Source organism: Bubalus kerabau, chromosome 16 (genome assembly GCF_029407905.1).
Source record: "Bubalus kerabau isolate K-KA32 ecotype Philippines breed swamp buffalo chromosome 16, PCC_UOA_SB_1v2, whole genome shotgun sequence".
Lineage (NCBI taxonomy): Eukaryota > Metazoa > Chordata > Mammalia > Artiodactyla > Bovidae > Bubalus > Bubalus kerabau.
This window is the reverse complement of record NC_073639.1, coordinates 32,315,966-32,331,974: the sequence shown is the minus strand read 5'-3', so window position 1 is coordinate 32,331,974 and position 16,009 is coordinate 32,315,966. Positions and strand designations below refer to the sequence as shown.

General features: G+C 39.5%; 1 protein-coding gene across 1 annotated transcript in view; it reads right to left on the bottom strand.

Moving 5' to 3' along the window:
- The window catches only part of LOC129630326 (40S ribosomal protein S25-like), a 47,725-nt gene extending 32,302 nt beyond the window's left edge, over positions 1-15,423 (bottom strand). Inside the window, exon 1 of the mRNA XM_055550858.1 lies at positions 15,373-15,423. Within this exon, the coding sequence (XP_055406833.1) occupies positions 15,373-15,423 (51 nt within the window). The remainder of the gene's footprint in view (positions 1-15,372) is intronic.
- Between the last annotated feature and the right edge of the window lie 586 nt (positions 15,424-16,009).

Here is a 16,009-nt window from a genome sequence, read left to right as displayed (position 1 = left end):
AGCTGAAGTTCCAATACTTTGACCACCTCATGTGAAGAGCCTACTCACTGGAAAAGACCCTGATGCTGGGAAAGATTTTTGGCAAAAGAAGAAGCAGGCAGCAAAAGATGAGATGGTTAGATCGCATCACCTACTCAATGGACATGAATATGAGCAAACTCTGGGAGACAGTTAGGGACAGGGAGGCCTGGAATGCTGCAGTCCAGTTCAGTTCAGTTCAGTTCAGTCACTCAGTCATGTCCGACTCTTTGTGACCCCATGAATCGCAGCACGCCAGGCCTCCCTGTCCATCACCAACTCCCGGAGATCATGCAAACTCACATCCACCGAGTCGGTGATGCCATTCAGCCTTCTCATCCTCTGTCATCCCCTTCTCCTCCTGCCCCAAGTCCCTCCCAGCATCAGAGTCTTTTCCAATGAGTCAACTCTTCACATGAGGTGGCCAAAGTATTGGAGTTTCAGCTTAGCATCATTCCTTCCAAAGAAATCCCAGGGCTGATCTCCTTCAGAATGGACTGGTTGGATCTCCTGGCAGTCAAGGGACTCTCAAGAGTCTTCTCCAACACCACAGTTCAAAAGCATCAATTCTTTGGTGCTCAGCTTTCTTCACAGTCCAACTCTGTCATCCATACATGACCACTGGAAAAACCATAGCCTTGACTAGATGGACCTTTGTTGGCAAAGTAATGTCTCTGCTTTTCAATATGCTATCTAGGTTGGTCATAACTTTGCTTCCAAGGAGTAAGCATCTTTTAATTTCATGGCTGCAGTCACCATCTGCAGTGATTTTGGAGCCCCCAAAGATAAAGTCTGACACTGTTTCCACTGTTTCCCCATCTATTTCCCACGAAGTGATGGGACCAGATGCCATGATCTTAGTTTTCTGAATGCTGAGCTTTAAGCCAACTTTTTCACTCTCCTCTTTCACTTTCATCAAGAGGCTTTTTAGTTCCTCTTCACTTTCTCCCATAATGGTGGTGTCATCTGCATATGTGAGGTTATTGATATTTCTCCCGGTAATCTTGATTCCAGCTTGTGCTTCTTCCAGCCCAGCGTTTCTATGATGTACTCTGCATAGAAGTTAAATAAGCAGGGTGACAATATACAGCCTTGACGTACTCCTTTTCCTATTTGGGTCACAAAGTCAGATACAACTTAGTGACCAAACAACAACAAAATGTCTTCATTGATGAAATGTGTATTTAGGTCTTCTATTTGTTTGGTTTCTGTTATTGAATTATACGAGCTGTTTGTATATTTTGGAAATTAAGCCCTTGTTGGTCTTTGCAAACTTGTTTTTGAGTCTCAGACTTTTTGAAATATCTTTTTATTAGACTATCAGGCCACTGTCCTAATATTTTTGAACTATTTGTAGTCTTAGTTCCAGAATTCTCAGAAATTCATAGTGATACTGTTTCTTCTCTTTCCTATTCCTAAATGGAGCCAACCTTGGGCAAAATTCTCATAGATTTGCTCAGATTGTGCTTAAACTAATTGGGAATATACAATTGCATTTTCCTCACATTTCCAAGCACATATATGGAGTGATAAATATGAATAAGAAATACGTGTAGTAGAGAGATACTGTTTGGATGTTTCTGTTTGCATGTGGCGAAAGCTTATGAATAGACAAGCCATGTGGTCAGATTTTTAATAGTTCTTACACTGGCCTCAATTATTTGTCTGCTTATTAAAGAAAGTCATATTACAGGCTTCTTTGTGTCTGTGGACCTAAAATGTTTACCCTTTTTGTGCATATTCCATTAAATTCAATGTTCCCAAATATTATGTATACATTATTATTTTTTAAAGTATACATCATTAAATCCCACATCTCAAAGAAATTTTCTGCTGGGGTTCATTTCTGTTTCACCCATCCCTCTATTCACATTTTTTATATTACCATATCATATACCTTTAATTAGCTAGTGTCTTTTTATATATTCACATCACATTTTTGTAAGGTAGATAAAAGAAATTGGTCTCAAGTGATGGGATTTTTACTCGCTGTGTTTCAGCTTAAAACATACTTTTTCCCCACAAAAGCTGGTTTTATAAACATTTGCCAAGCTGGCAGCATAAAGAAAATTGCTGACACAACTTAACTGCATCTATAATCGTGCAAATGATATGACTGCATAGGGAGAGAAGAAGATAGAAGCAAAAATTGGGCTATATTTTCAAGTTAAGTCTCAGTGTGAAAAAAAAGAGACCAATGCCACTTATTTATAATTGAAGTTTTTGGAATATTTTTTCTTTGTTGATACTTGGCCAGAGTGCTTAAAATAGAGATATGTGTCTTATGGTATACCAAGTGGAACTGTGTATTATATGCCAGTAGGTTAAAGGTCTAATGATTTGAGAAGAGACAGAAAATGCTGTGGTCTGGAAAAATTTACCAAACATTACAGTGCCTTTCTCTATGGTGCCAGAGGGCTCATCATAATACCTACAAATTATATGTATTTTTAGGTTATTAGACTATTTTATCTGTTCTGTCAGACCTCAGTCTTTAGCATGATATTTATGAGCATGAACAATTTCTGCAGCTCCAGATATTTATCTGTATCTTTGCAATTTCCTATATTAGAATTATGGTTCTTATGAATAGCTATTTAAGTCAGGTATTCTTGTTTAGTAAATTACTGCTGCAGTATACAATATTCCTTTCTTCCCCATCAGTATATCTTTTGTTGGATCTATAGTCCTTATTAGATAGAACAACCGATCTAATCCCAGACTTGCCTGTTTCCACTTACCCGCCAAAGTGACTTTGTCATTTACCACTTCTAAAACCTTAGTTTTTAGGTCTCCAGAGTAACTAAATGAAACCCAATTATCTCTAAACTGATCTAATCTAACCACCAAGGATCAATATGCTGGGTTTCTGTCTGGTAATGCTACTATAACTAAAACTTTTTGAATACTTAATTGTTTGCCAGGCACTCTTCTTAGCACTTTACTTGTGTGAAGGCCTTTAGTATTTGTCAAAACTATGAGATGGGTATTGTAATTTTTCATTTTATAGGGAAGGAATATGAGACACAGAAAGGCTAAGGAAGTAGCTGTGGGTCACACAGCTTGGAAGTGGCAGAGCTGGAATTAGAATGCAGAAATCTGGATCCTGAACTTTCTTGCTTAGCAACTGTATCAGTATCCCTGTACCTAGCTTGTGGATAGATACCCTTCTTGTTGGAGCAGCCTTAGATAGGTTGTGAAGTAGACCATGTTACTTCTGCTTCTAAGGGTGTTTTCTTTCCTACATCAAGTTTGTCAAGTGCCTCATGGCACATGACATCCAGAGCTTGCCACTCTGAAACTTTTCCATGTCTGAAAGTAGTATGCACTAATTTTGTTTTCAACATTAAGTACTATTTCTTTAGAATTCTGCTTTATGTTGAAAAACTAATAAGCAAATTCAAAGCAGGGGCAAAACAACATGTTTAATGGCTACCTGTGTGATTAAACACTTGATTAACCCACTTCTGGGTTCAACTGATGCACACTGACAAGTTGAAAAATTTTTTTCATGTCCCTTTTTGCTGCCCAATAAAATCAGAAACGGATGCCTCTTCTAAAACATCCTGACTTTTCTTGGGATGTTTTAAATTTCATATGGATCTTTGGTACTGCATTGATATGTACCTTGAAAACAGAGGAATGTGATTTTAAAAATGCATTTCTTAGAATCATAATTAAAAATAAAGCTAAGAAATTTCCATTTTAAGTTACAATATCTTTGTAAAACGCCAAGATGGAAAACTTTATTAAAGTTATTTTACTGAACTAAGACCTAAGAGGAGTTACAGTTTAAACAAATTTAAGGTTCTTTGAGTCCTTGAGCCTTGCTAATTGCAAGCTCACTGAAACACAATGTTAATTTAAAAACTCTTGCAAAAGTGTGTGATTTATACTCTTCTTGTTTTGCCAAGTTTGTGGTTACATAATACTTTAGAGACAATTTTGAACTATTTGAACAAGGCTACTCTGAGATTATGTATAAACAATTTATTTATGTGTCATTATACTGTCCACACTATTTTCTCCTTTGCTCTTTATTTTTCCAGAGGATTATAGCAGATGTTTCAGATTTGGTGAGAAAGGTCAGGTTGTTCTCTTCTCTCAGTTGCCATTAGGAAGAATTCCAATGAAAATCTATTTGTAATAGTATGCTTAGACACAGTTGCATTTATACACTCGAAAATCAAGTTTACTTTCAGACAGTTATGGATGAAGTCATGGCTGCATTAGTTTAACTGTGAAGAGTAAAAGCTCTTGATCCACAGTAGAAATAAAAATTGCAGTGCTTCTTTAGGACCTTGTGCTCAGCTTCGATCTTGGCACTGTTCACACGACTCATATTTCCTATCTACTTGTCTATCCCTCCATTGTACTGGGAGTTCCTCAAGGCAGGCATCGTGTTTACACATGGGAGTATCTGCCTATCTCAGCACAGAAACTACACCACCACAATGTACTCATTCAATGTTTTTTTAAAGGAATGAATAAATAAGTGGATTAATTTTGTGCCATTTCAATGTATTTCGCCAAGTCATATTTATTTTTCTAGCAAACCACTGTTACCACATCATGGGTGGGCATTGCAAGATACATTCACAATCTGTTCTGTGTGTGTATGTGTGTAGAAGTAAAGCATAAATATTGAGAATTGAGAAGGATGGTAGTTTTGTAAAGGTATAATATTAAAATATGAGAATTGTAATATAATAATAAAATTATATGATAGATTTGTGTGGAGAGAGCAATTATTTAGGTTATAATTTTCTAAGAAATTACAGAAGAAAGGTATGATTTTATATGTACTAGTGAAGTCTTGCAGAAGGCAATGGCACCCCACTCCAGTACTCTTGCCTGGAAAATCCCATGGACGGAAGAGCCTGGTAAGCTGCAGTCCGTGGGGTCGCTAAGAGTCAGACATGACTGAGCGACTTCACTTTCACTTTTCACTTTCATACCTTGGAGAAGGAAATGGCAACCCACTCCAGTGTTCTTGCCTGGAGAATCCCAGGGACAGGGGAGCCTGGTGAGCTGCCGTCTATGGGGTCGCACAAAGTCGGACACGACTGAAGCCACTTAGCAGCAGCAGCAGTGAAGTCTTGGTTTATTTTTCTGTTCTTTTTTTTTTTTTTTTAAGTGACTTTTGAGTATTTTTACAAATTAGAGAAATCAATCTTTGAGGACCTGTTGTGTTTTGGGAGAGGTATAGCTAAGAAATCAATACCAATTAACTCTAAGGATGTGGTTCCAATGATTCTGTTGTCATAAAGATGCTCAGGAAGAAAATCATCTTCAGTTGGTCAAAGGGTTGATAACTCACTAACAGATTTATAGCTTGGAATTTCTGTGCCTTTTATTTAGCCTAACTTTAACTCAATTCAGTTCAGTTCAGTCGCTCAGTCATGTCCGACTCTTTGTGACCCCATGAACTGCAGCACGCCAGGCGACCCTGTCCATCACCAACTCCCAGAGTTTACCCAAACCCATGTCCATTGAGTCGGTGATGCCATCCAACCATCTCATCCTCTGTCGTCCACTTCTCCTCCCACCTTCAATCTTTCCCAGCATCAGGGTCTTTTCAAATGAGTCAGCTCTTTGCATCAGGTGGCCAAAGTACTGGAGTTTCAGCTTCAACATCAGTCCTTCCAATGAATACTCAGGACTGATCTCCTTTAGGATGGACTGGTTGGATCTCCTTGCAGTCCAAGGGACTTCGGCGCTCAACTTTCTTTATAGTCCAACTCTCACATCCATACATGACCACTGAAAAACGATAGCCTTGACTAGATGGACCTTTGTTGGCAAAGTAATGTCTCTGCTTTTCAATATGCTATCTAGGTTGGTCATAATTTTGCTTCCAAGGAGTAAGCGTCTTTTAATTTCATGGCTGCAATCACCATCTACAATGATTTTGGAGCCCCAAAAAATAAAGTCTGACACTGTTTTTCCACTGTTTCCCCATCTATTTCCCATGAAGTGATGGGACCCGATGCCATGATCTTCGATTTCTGAATGTTGAGCTTTAAGCCAACTTTTGCACTCTCCTCTTTCATTTTCATCAAGAGGCTCTTTAGTTCTTCTTCACTTTCTGCCATAAGGGTGGTGTCATCTGCATACGTGAGGTTATTGATATTTCTCCCGGCAATCTTGATTCCAGCTTGTGCTTCTTCCAGCCCAGCATTTCTCATGATGTACTCTGCATAGAAGTTAAATAAGCAGGGTGACAGTATACAGCCTTGACGTCCTCCTTTTCCTATTTGGAACCAGTCTGCTGTTCCATGTCCAGTTCTAACTGTTGCTTTCTGACCTGCATACAGGTTTCTCAAGAGGCAGGTCAGGTGGTCTGGTATTCCCATCTCTTTCAGAATTTTCCACAGTTTATTGTGATCCACACAGTCAAAGGCTTTGGCATAGTCAGTAAAGCAGAAATAGATGTTTTTCTGGAACTCTCTTGCTTTTTTGATGATCCAGTGGATGTTGGCAATTTGATCTCTGGTTCCTCTGCCTTTTCTAAAACCAGCTTGAACATCTGGAAGTTCACAGTTCATGTGTTGCTGAAGCCTGGCTTGGAGAATTTTGAGCATTACTTTACTAGCATGTGAGATGAGTGCAATTGTGCATTAGTTCAAGCATTCTTTGGCATTGCCTTTTTTGGAATTGGGATGAAAACTGACCCTTTCCAGTCCTGTGGCCACTGCTGAGTTTTCCAAATTTGCTGGCATATTGAGTGCAGCACTTTCACAGCATCATCTTATAGGATTTGAAATAGCTCGACTGGAATTTCATCACCTCCACTAGCTAAGCCTTATATCATCATCTTGCACAAGCTCTATACTTCCTATGAGTAAGTCATTTGTTGCAAAGGGAGGCAGCAATTTAAGCAGCCTACAGAAGATGTTTAGTTTAATGTATAAATTTTTATTTAGTTTTTTGTTAATAGAGGTAGTCCTTGCTATTATTCAGAATTCAGTGGGAATGACTGCTGGTGTGGAACAATGAATAGCATGGTCATTAATAGGAAAAATAATAAATCTTACTGACAATTCCCTAACAATTTTATGATCTTCAATAATATATTCTATCATTATTTGTATTTGTATTTAGTTTTTGTCTTTTTGAAAAAGAATTATTTATATTGGAGTATAGTTGATTAATGTCGTGTTAGTTCTAGGTATACAACTGATTCAGATATACATGTACATCTATTCTTTTTTCAAATTCTTATCCCATTTAGGTTATTACAGAATACTTTAATTGAATTTAGTTTTGAATCTTATCTTTCTCCACTACTAAGCAATGAACTCTTTGAAGGAAGAATCTTTATCTCAGTATCAGTAGTACTTAGCACAGTGCCTGATTGATTGAAAGGATGCTTGAGGTAAGATAGGACAAGAGTATAATTCCTATTGACAAACTGCTTAAAATTAAACTTGACTTTTGTCTAACACAATCATCTCTGGTCATCTGATTTTGGGTACTAATCAGTATGCTGGGCTGGCAGTGATCAAGGCTGCATTCTGTGATGCATTTCAGATCTTGTCAGGTCATCTTAAGGTGAGATCTATAAAAATTAAGGAGTTCTTAAAACCTGGAGTAGTTCAGACAAACCATGGATCATTGATTCTTGGTTACTTCCATAGAAATTCAGCGTGAGGGGTTTTGCCAAGTAAAATGGCATGTGTTACTCTTCTTTCATCTTAATCAATATCATGGTAAATTCTAATTCACAGATCACAGCTCCACTTGCCTTCATGCAGGTGAATTCTACAAGTATTATGTTAGCTCAATGATTATAAAATAACCACAATGATTGAAATTACAACACAGACATCTCAGCCATTATCACCTGACTGTTTTTAGTAGATAACCTAATCTTATTTATCTGATAAAGGACAACCTGGATTCCATGCATTTTGAAAAATATTTTATTGGAGTATAGTTGATTTACCATGTTGTGTTAGTTTCAGGTGCAGAACAAGGTGAATTAGTTATACATATGTGTGTGTGTATATATATATATATATATTCCTGGAGAAGGAAATAGCAACCCACTCCAGTATTCTTGCCTGGACTATCCCATGGACAGAGGATCCTGGCAGGCTACAGTCCATGGGGTTGCAAAGAGTCGGACATGACTGACTGACTTCTCTTTCTTTCATATCTCCACTCTTTTAAAAAGATTCTTATCCCATGCATTTTTTTTTCCTGAGGAAAAATATTCATGCAGAAGTAGGCCTCAGAGGACTTCTATCACTAACACTTTTAATAGAAATGACCCCAAATCAGGGCTTTGGACAGTAATTCTGTATGAGATGATTATATCTCTGTGGTTTCTCAGCACCACTCCTGTCATAATTTTCTCTGCACTAGCCTGGCTCAGATTTTGAATATACATTTTTCAGGATCTCTTGCCAGCTGGCTTGCTGCTATGTCTATCATAGGGGATATTGTTAGAAAATCAAAAGGCTAGAAATTGGAAAAAACTTCCTGTTTTGGGCTTCAATGACATTGCAATTATTGGCAGTACCTGGGATTTTCTGGGAGTTTCTGTAGCAACAGTAATAGTGGAGTGATTCTGGACTCCAGAGTAGTAGCTTGGATAAAGAAAAAAAAAACAAAACTTTTCAGTAATTCCTACCCAGCTCCAGGTAGCTCATATTTGACAGATCTTGAACTGACTACAATAGCATCTCCAAAGTGGAATAGTAGGTGTAGACTAATGGGTTCTAGCCTAGAAGTTTTAACAGTCTTTGTCTAAAACTAGTCTAGTCAAGGCTATGGTTTTTCCAGTGGTCATGTATGGATATGAGAGTTGGACTATAAAGAAAGCTGAGCACCAAAGAATTGATGCTTTTGAACTGTGGTATTGGAGAAGACTCTTGAGAGTCCCTTGGACTGCAAGGAGATTAAAGCAGTCCATCCTAAAGGAAATCAGTCCTGAATATTCATTGGAAGGACTGATGTTGAAGCTGAAACTCCAACACTTTGGCCACTTGATGTGAAGAACTGACTTATTTGAAAAGACCCTGATGCTGGGAAAGATTGAAGGTGGGAGGAGAAGGGGATGAAAGAGGATGAGATGGTTGGATGGCATCACTGACTCAATGGACATGAGTTTGAGTAAACTCCCAGAGTTGGTGATGGACAGGGATGCCTGGCGTGTTGCAGTCCATGGGGTTGCAAAGAGTCTGACACAACTGAGTGACTGAACTAAATTGAGCTGATTTCAACTCCCCTTCTGCTTTTTTTCCATCTACCATCCAATATAACTCATTTCCTATATTAACGTCCCTCTGTGTGCTATACCTTGAGTGCATTATGTGTTTTTTTTTTTTTTTGAGAACACACTGTCCTTTTAGATATCTTTAGATATCTAGCCACTGAACAAAAAGTTACCCAGTACCACTGTGTACAATATCCACAAAGACATATGTACAAGTGTGGCTAAATTTCTGTTTGTTTTTGAGAATGAATCTCCAAATAAGCTATTGAGTCATACATACTGTAAATATAAAACCCAGATTCAATTACAGTATTTCTTGGTTCTCTCAATGATAATGCTTAACTTTCATCACTGTGTTGTGAGCCTCAGGGAATGGGAACTGTGTTTTTTTATTTCCAGAAATTAACTTAGTGGCACAGGGTCACTTGGAGACCCTTTTCCCTCCTGATCCATTCTCAGACTATAGCCAGTGTGCTATTTAGACTAAATCTCCTTTTTACTACATAAAATCACTGTGTCTCTTCACTGACCTTAGAATAAAATCCAAGTTTTTTACTGTGACTTGCCTGGATCATTAATTTTTGTGCATTGTTTACTTTTCTACCTTTATCTCTTGCTTCTTGATCAGACTCTTCAAACTTTTTTGGTCTACCGGGACTGAACAGTTTGACTTTGAAGGCCAGTGGGATTTGCTTACAGAACTTTCAAGGGACTAGGGAAACATATTCTTGGAGGGCACAGACCAAACCTTGTGCACACCAGGACCCAGGAGAAAGGGCTGTGACCCCATAAGAGACCCCCGACTTGCCTGTTAGTTTCCAGGAATCTCCAGCAAAGGCACAGGTTGCAAGCAAAGTCTGATTCTGTAAAGAACAATATGGCATAGGAACCTGGAATGTTAGGTCCATGAATCAAGGTAAATTGGAAGTGCTCAAACAGGAGATGGCAAGAGTGAATATCAACATTTTAGGAATCAGTGAACTAAAGTGGACTGGAATGGGTGAATTTAATTCTGATGACCACTTATCTACTACTGTGAGCCATAGTGTTCAACACCATGCTTATTTAACTTATAGCAGAGTACATCATGCAGGATGCCAGACTGGATGAAGCACAAATTAGGATCAAGACTGCAGGGAGAACTATCAATAAACTTAAATATGCAGATGACACTACCCTTATGGCAGAAAGTGAAGAGGAAATAAAGAGCCTCTTGACGAAAGTGAAAGAGGAGAGTGAAATAGTTGGCTTAAAACTCAACATTCAAAAAACTAAGATCATGGCATCCGGTCCCATTACGTCATGTCAAATAGATGGGTAAACAGTGGAAACAGTGACAGACTTTATTTTCTTGGGCTCCAAAATCACTGCAGATGGTGACTGCAGCCATGAAATCAAAAGCTGCTTGCTCCTTGGAAGAAAAGCTATGACAAACCTAGACAGCATATTAAAAAGAAGAGACATTACTTTGCCAGCAAAGTTCTGTCTAGTAAAAGCTATGATTTTTTCAGTAGTTATGTATGGATATGAGAGTGGATCATAAAGAAAGGTGAGCATGGAAGAATTGCTGCTTTTGAACCATGGTGTTGGAGAAGACTCTTCAGAGTCCCTTGAATCACAAGGAGATCAAATCAGTCAATCCTATGAAATCAGTCCTGAATATTTATTGGAAGGCCTGAAGCTGAAGCTGAAGCTCCAACACTTTTCCCACCTGATGTGAAGAGCTGACTCATTGGAAAAGACCCTGATGCTGAAAAGATTGAAGGCAGGAGACGAGGACCACAGAAGATGAAATGATTTGATGGCATCACCAACTCGATGGACATGAATTTGAGCAAGCTCCGGGAGTTGGTGATGGACAGGGAAGCCTGACATGCTGCATTCCATGGTGTCACAAAGAGTTGGAAACAACTGAGCGACTGAACTGAACTGGATGGAACACCTTACAGTTCAGCCAAAGGCCCACACTGTTTCTTACCTCTGGGCACTGCCATATAGATGACCCTTTAAATATGAGCATTATCTTCTCTCATTTCACTCCTATTTTCCAATGTATTTTCTCTAAGTATGCCTTAGTTTTCAGCTTTTTAATTGTTGTTTTTTCTTCATACTTTCCCAAGTCCTCCAGTCTGGCTTAGAAACCTTTTAAAATACTCCCAGTGCATTCTTCTTCTCAGTTATTATAGTGTTTAACATACTGCTTTGCAATTTCCTGCTTAATTACATCACAGCATGTTCAATAGGACTTTTTGTTATGCAGGGATATCAGATAAATTCTTAAGTTGAAGAAGATCAGTACACCTGCATTCTAAAGATACCAGAAATCTGTTTCCAACCTTATCATGCTTTTCAGACTTTCCTGTAATCTCACTATCAACCCTACAAACATTTAACTAACCTGCCTAGAGAGGAGTCTAGACATACAGAGGAACTGGTTGCAAAGAAAGTCAATGAGGGATAATATGACGTAGACCCCAAGGAATTACTTTGGATTTTTATTTCTTATCTGGGAGAGAGGTAAAAGGGCATTCTCTCTCTCTCTTTTTTTGGCCAATTAAAAAAGTGTGATGTTTGAGTTTATGTGTCAACTTGGCTGGCCACAGTGCCCAGATATGTTGTCAAACATTATTATAAATATTTTTGTGAGGGTTTTTTTTTTATGAGATTAGCATTTAAATGGGTGGGTTTTGAGTAAACCAAATTGTCCTCTGTAATGTGAGTGAGTCTTACTAAATAAGTTGAAGGGCTGAATAGAAAGATAAACTGACCTTCTCCCAGCAAGAGGGAATTCTGCCAGCAGACAGCCTTCAGACTTGAACTGAAGCACTGGCCTTCCTGGGTCTCTAGCCTATTGACCTTTGGACCAGAACTGTACCATCAGCATTCCTGGGTCTCCAGACTGCCAACCCATGCTGCAGATTTTGGACTTGCTGGTAATACCATCAGAGAAGGCAATGGCAAACCACTCCAGTACTGTTGCCTGGAAAATCCTATGGACGGAGGAGCCTGGTAGATTTCAGTCCGTGGGGTCACGAAGAGTTGGACATGACTGAGCGACTTTACTTTCACTTTCCACTTTCATGCATTGAAGAAGGAAATGGCAACCCACTCCAGTGTTCTTGCCTGGAGAATCCCAGGGATGGGGGAGCCTGGTGGGCTGCCGTCTATGGGGTCGCACAGAGTCGGACACGACTGAAGCAACTTAGCAGCAGCAGGTGATACCATGCAAAGCCCTGTGGGGTTCCTGGGCACAAGGCCTTTCTGTATCCCCCATTTCTTTAATTATGGGAAACAGCCTTTATTCAGCCTCCATGACCTTCCCAGATTTCCAAGGGGTAGATTCAAGAAGTTGTTGATTAGAGAAGGGAGGGGATGTGAAACTAGGGACAAATAGTCAAGAGCAGCCTTCGGGCAAGGTCCCGTTTCCCCATGAACAAATACAGGCAACAATATATTTGAGCTATTTTGCAGACACTGAAATGCCCTCCAGGTGGGAGAAATTAATGATTAACAATGGTGTGCTGCCCACCAAGTACATAGACCACTCCACACCAGTTGAACCAGAAGGTTGATGATGCTGATTCCTACTTACCTCACCACCAACCCATCAGAAGAATGTCCACAAACTGATCCTCTTTGAACTATTACTATAAATATTCTTACTACTTTCCCCAAGTTTGGACACATGGTTTTGAGGGCATTAGCCCACTGTGGCCCCCTTTGTCTGGCAAAGCAATAAAGCTACACTTTTCTACCTCACCTAAAACTCTGTCTCCAAGATTCAAGTCAACACTGGTGTACAGAGAAGCTGAGCTTTTGGCATCCCCAACCTCCTTAATCACATGAAGCAATTACTTAAAATAGGTACATATAGATATATGTGTGTGTTGTTGTACAGTTGCTAAGTTGTGTCCAACTCCTTGTGACCCCACGGACTGCAGCATGCCAGACTTCCCTGTTCTTTACTATCTCTTGGAGTTTGCATAAACTCATGTTCATTGAGGCAGTGATGCCATCCAACCTTCTCACCCCCTTCTCTTCTTGCCCTCAATCTTTCCCAGCATTGGTGTCTTTTACAGTGAGTCGGCTCTTTGCATCAGGTAGTCAAAGTGTTGGAGCTTCAGCTTCAACATCAGTCCTTCCAATGAGTATTTAGGGTTGATTTCCTTTAGGATTGACTGGTTTGATCTCCTTACTGTCCAAGGGTCTCTCAAGAGTCTTCTCCAGCACCACAGTTCAAAAGCATCAAGTGTTTAGCATTCAGTCTTCTTTATGGTCCAACTCTCACATCCATACATGACTACTGGAAAAACCATATTTTTGATGATACAGACCTCTGTCACTAAAGTGATGCTTCTGCTCTTTAATATGCTTTCTACGTTTGTCAGCTTTTCTTCCAAGGAGCAAGCATCTTCTCATTTCATGGCTACCGTCACCATCCACAGTGATTTTGGAGCCCAAGAAAATAAAGTCTATCACTGTTTCCACTTTTCCCCCATCTATTTGCTGTGAAGTGTTGGGACTGGATGTCATGATCTTAATTTTTTGAATTTTGAGTTTTAAGCCAGCTTTTGAACTCTTCTTTCACTTCCTTCACTCTCTTTCACCCGTATCAAAGAGGTTCTTTAGTTCTTCGCTTTCTGCCATTAGAGTGGTATTATTTGCATATCTTAGGTTGCTGATATTTCTTCTGGCAATCTTGATTCCAGCTTGTGATTTATTCACCTGGCATTTCACATGATGTACTCTACATATAATTTAAATAAGCAGAGTGACGATATACAGCCTTGACGTATTCCTTTCCCTGTTTTGAACCAGTCCTTTGTTCCATGGCTGATTCTAACTGTTGCTTCTCGACCTGCATGCAGGTTTCTGAGGAGACAGGTAAGGTGGTCTGGTATTCCCATCTCTTTAAGAATTTTCCACAGTTTGTTGTGATCCATACAATCAGAGGCTTTAGCGTAGTCAGTGAAGCAGAAGTAGATGTGTGTGTGTGTGTGTGTGTGTATGTCACAATCAGCTATTAAGTCTATTTCTATGGAGAACCCTGATTAACACTATGATATATCAAGGTCTCACATGTATCTGGCAGCATAGGAGACAGATATTTCATTCATTGTTCAAGTGTTTGCTGTGCTTCAGTTGTGAGCTCACCCCAAAAGTAACAGAGTGGAGCACAGTGAGAGAGTCATTACCCAGAGATGTCCCATGGTTCCTGGAGATTAAGACCATTACTAAACAAAAGACCAACATGTACTGACTTCCTGGAGCATTCCAAAGGCAGTGTGTTTGTTGGCTGGAGTAGCCTGCTATGACAAGAGGAGTAGACAGGGCAGCAGTACTGCATGTGAAGCCCCTCCATTTGGTATGGTGAGTATGTATGGGGTTCCCGTGACCATGTAGACACTGTGGAAAAGAACCAGGTTCAAGAACTCCTTGAAAGCACCCTTCTCAAGGCATTATTCTAATGGAATAAGAAGATCCAGATAGTAGGAAGTAATGTGATAAACTATCAGGACACAGATCCTCACTCAATCTACACTTGTACATCCCTAAATGCCTGTCACACAGGATGCCTGCCATGCAGAGGTAGATCTTAACAGTGCCATCTAAACTATTTATTTATTTTTCTCTCTTTTTATTTTTCAAACTGAATGAACCAGAAGGACCATGATGAGAAGGAGGAAGAAAACACCCTCAACCCCCATAAGGTAGATCACTAGCCAAGGTCAGACTTGTCCAGTGGTATGATAGTATGACAGCTGTCTACTCTTGTGTTAGATACCATGAGGTTAGCCACCTGTGAAGTTCAGGGGCACAGTACACACAAGACTTCTCATCTCTTAAAATGTAACCAATTTTAAACTTAAGGGATTACCCAAACCACTCTCAATGTCAGTAATATGTTAGAAAGACTCAGGACTCACTGAAAGACATTAATAGTCACAGTTATAGCTTTTGTCCAGCTAAAGAATAATGGTTAGAATCAGCAATGAGAAAAAGGGCCTCAAGAAGAGGAAATATACCAAACGTGGAGATTCTGCCTCTTCCCATCGAGTCAGGACAACATTATTCTCTTGGCATTGATGTGTGACAGTAGGTGTGGAGTACTACCAGCCAGGGAATCTCACCTGAGCTATGTTTGGAATTTTAATTGGTGCTCCTTGGTTGACTGTGCACATGGCTAAATGTAATCTCCATCACCTCTCAAGGTAGAGTGGATACTGGGTGGCCCAAAGCCCCCATCATAAATCACTTGTTAGTCTGCTGGCCAAAGCCTCCAGGTAAATAAAGATAGTCTTCTGAGACATTATCTCCCGGATGAGACAAAGGCAATACCTCTCTCTTAGGGTAAGATTATATTCTTTACTACACAGATGTGAATTTTGATATAAGAGTTTCTGATTGGTGAATGGGGTATGTAGATAGAACATGTTTGAATAAAGGCATGCCTGGAAAGCAGTTTTTACATCTATTGAATTTAGAATTAAGACATACATGCATAACTGGATTATTCTCAACTAGAAATGAGCTCTGTGAAAACAGGGATGATATCTTTCTTGTCTCTGCAGCTCAGTACAGATACTATTAGTATAGGCTCTGAAGAAGTATTTGTCTAGTGAATGAATAAAAGAGGCTTCCATAGCTATTCAAATGGTAAAGAATCTGTCTGCAATGTGGGAGACCTGGGTTCAAGATCTCCTGGAGAAGAGAATGGCTACCCACTCCAGTAGTCTTGGGACTTCCCTAGTGGGAATGAATAAAGAC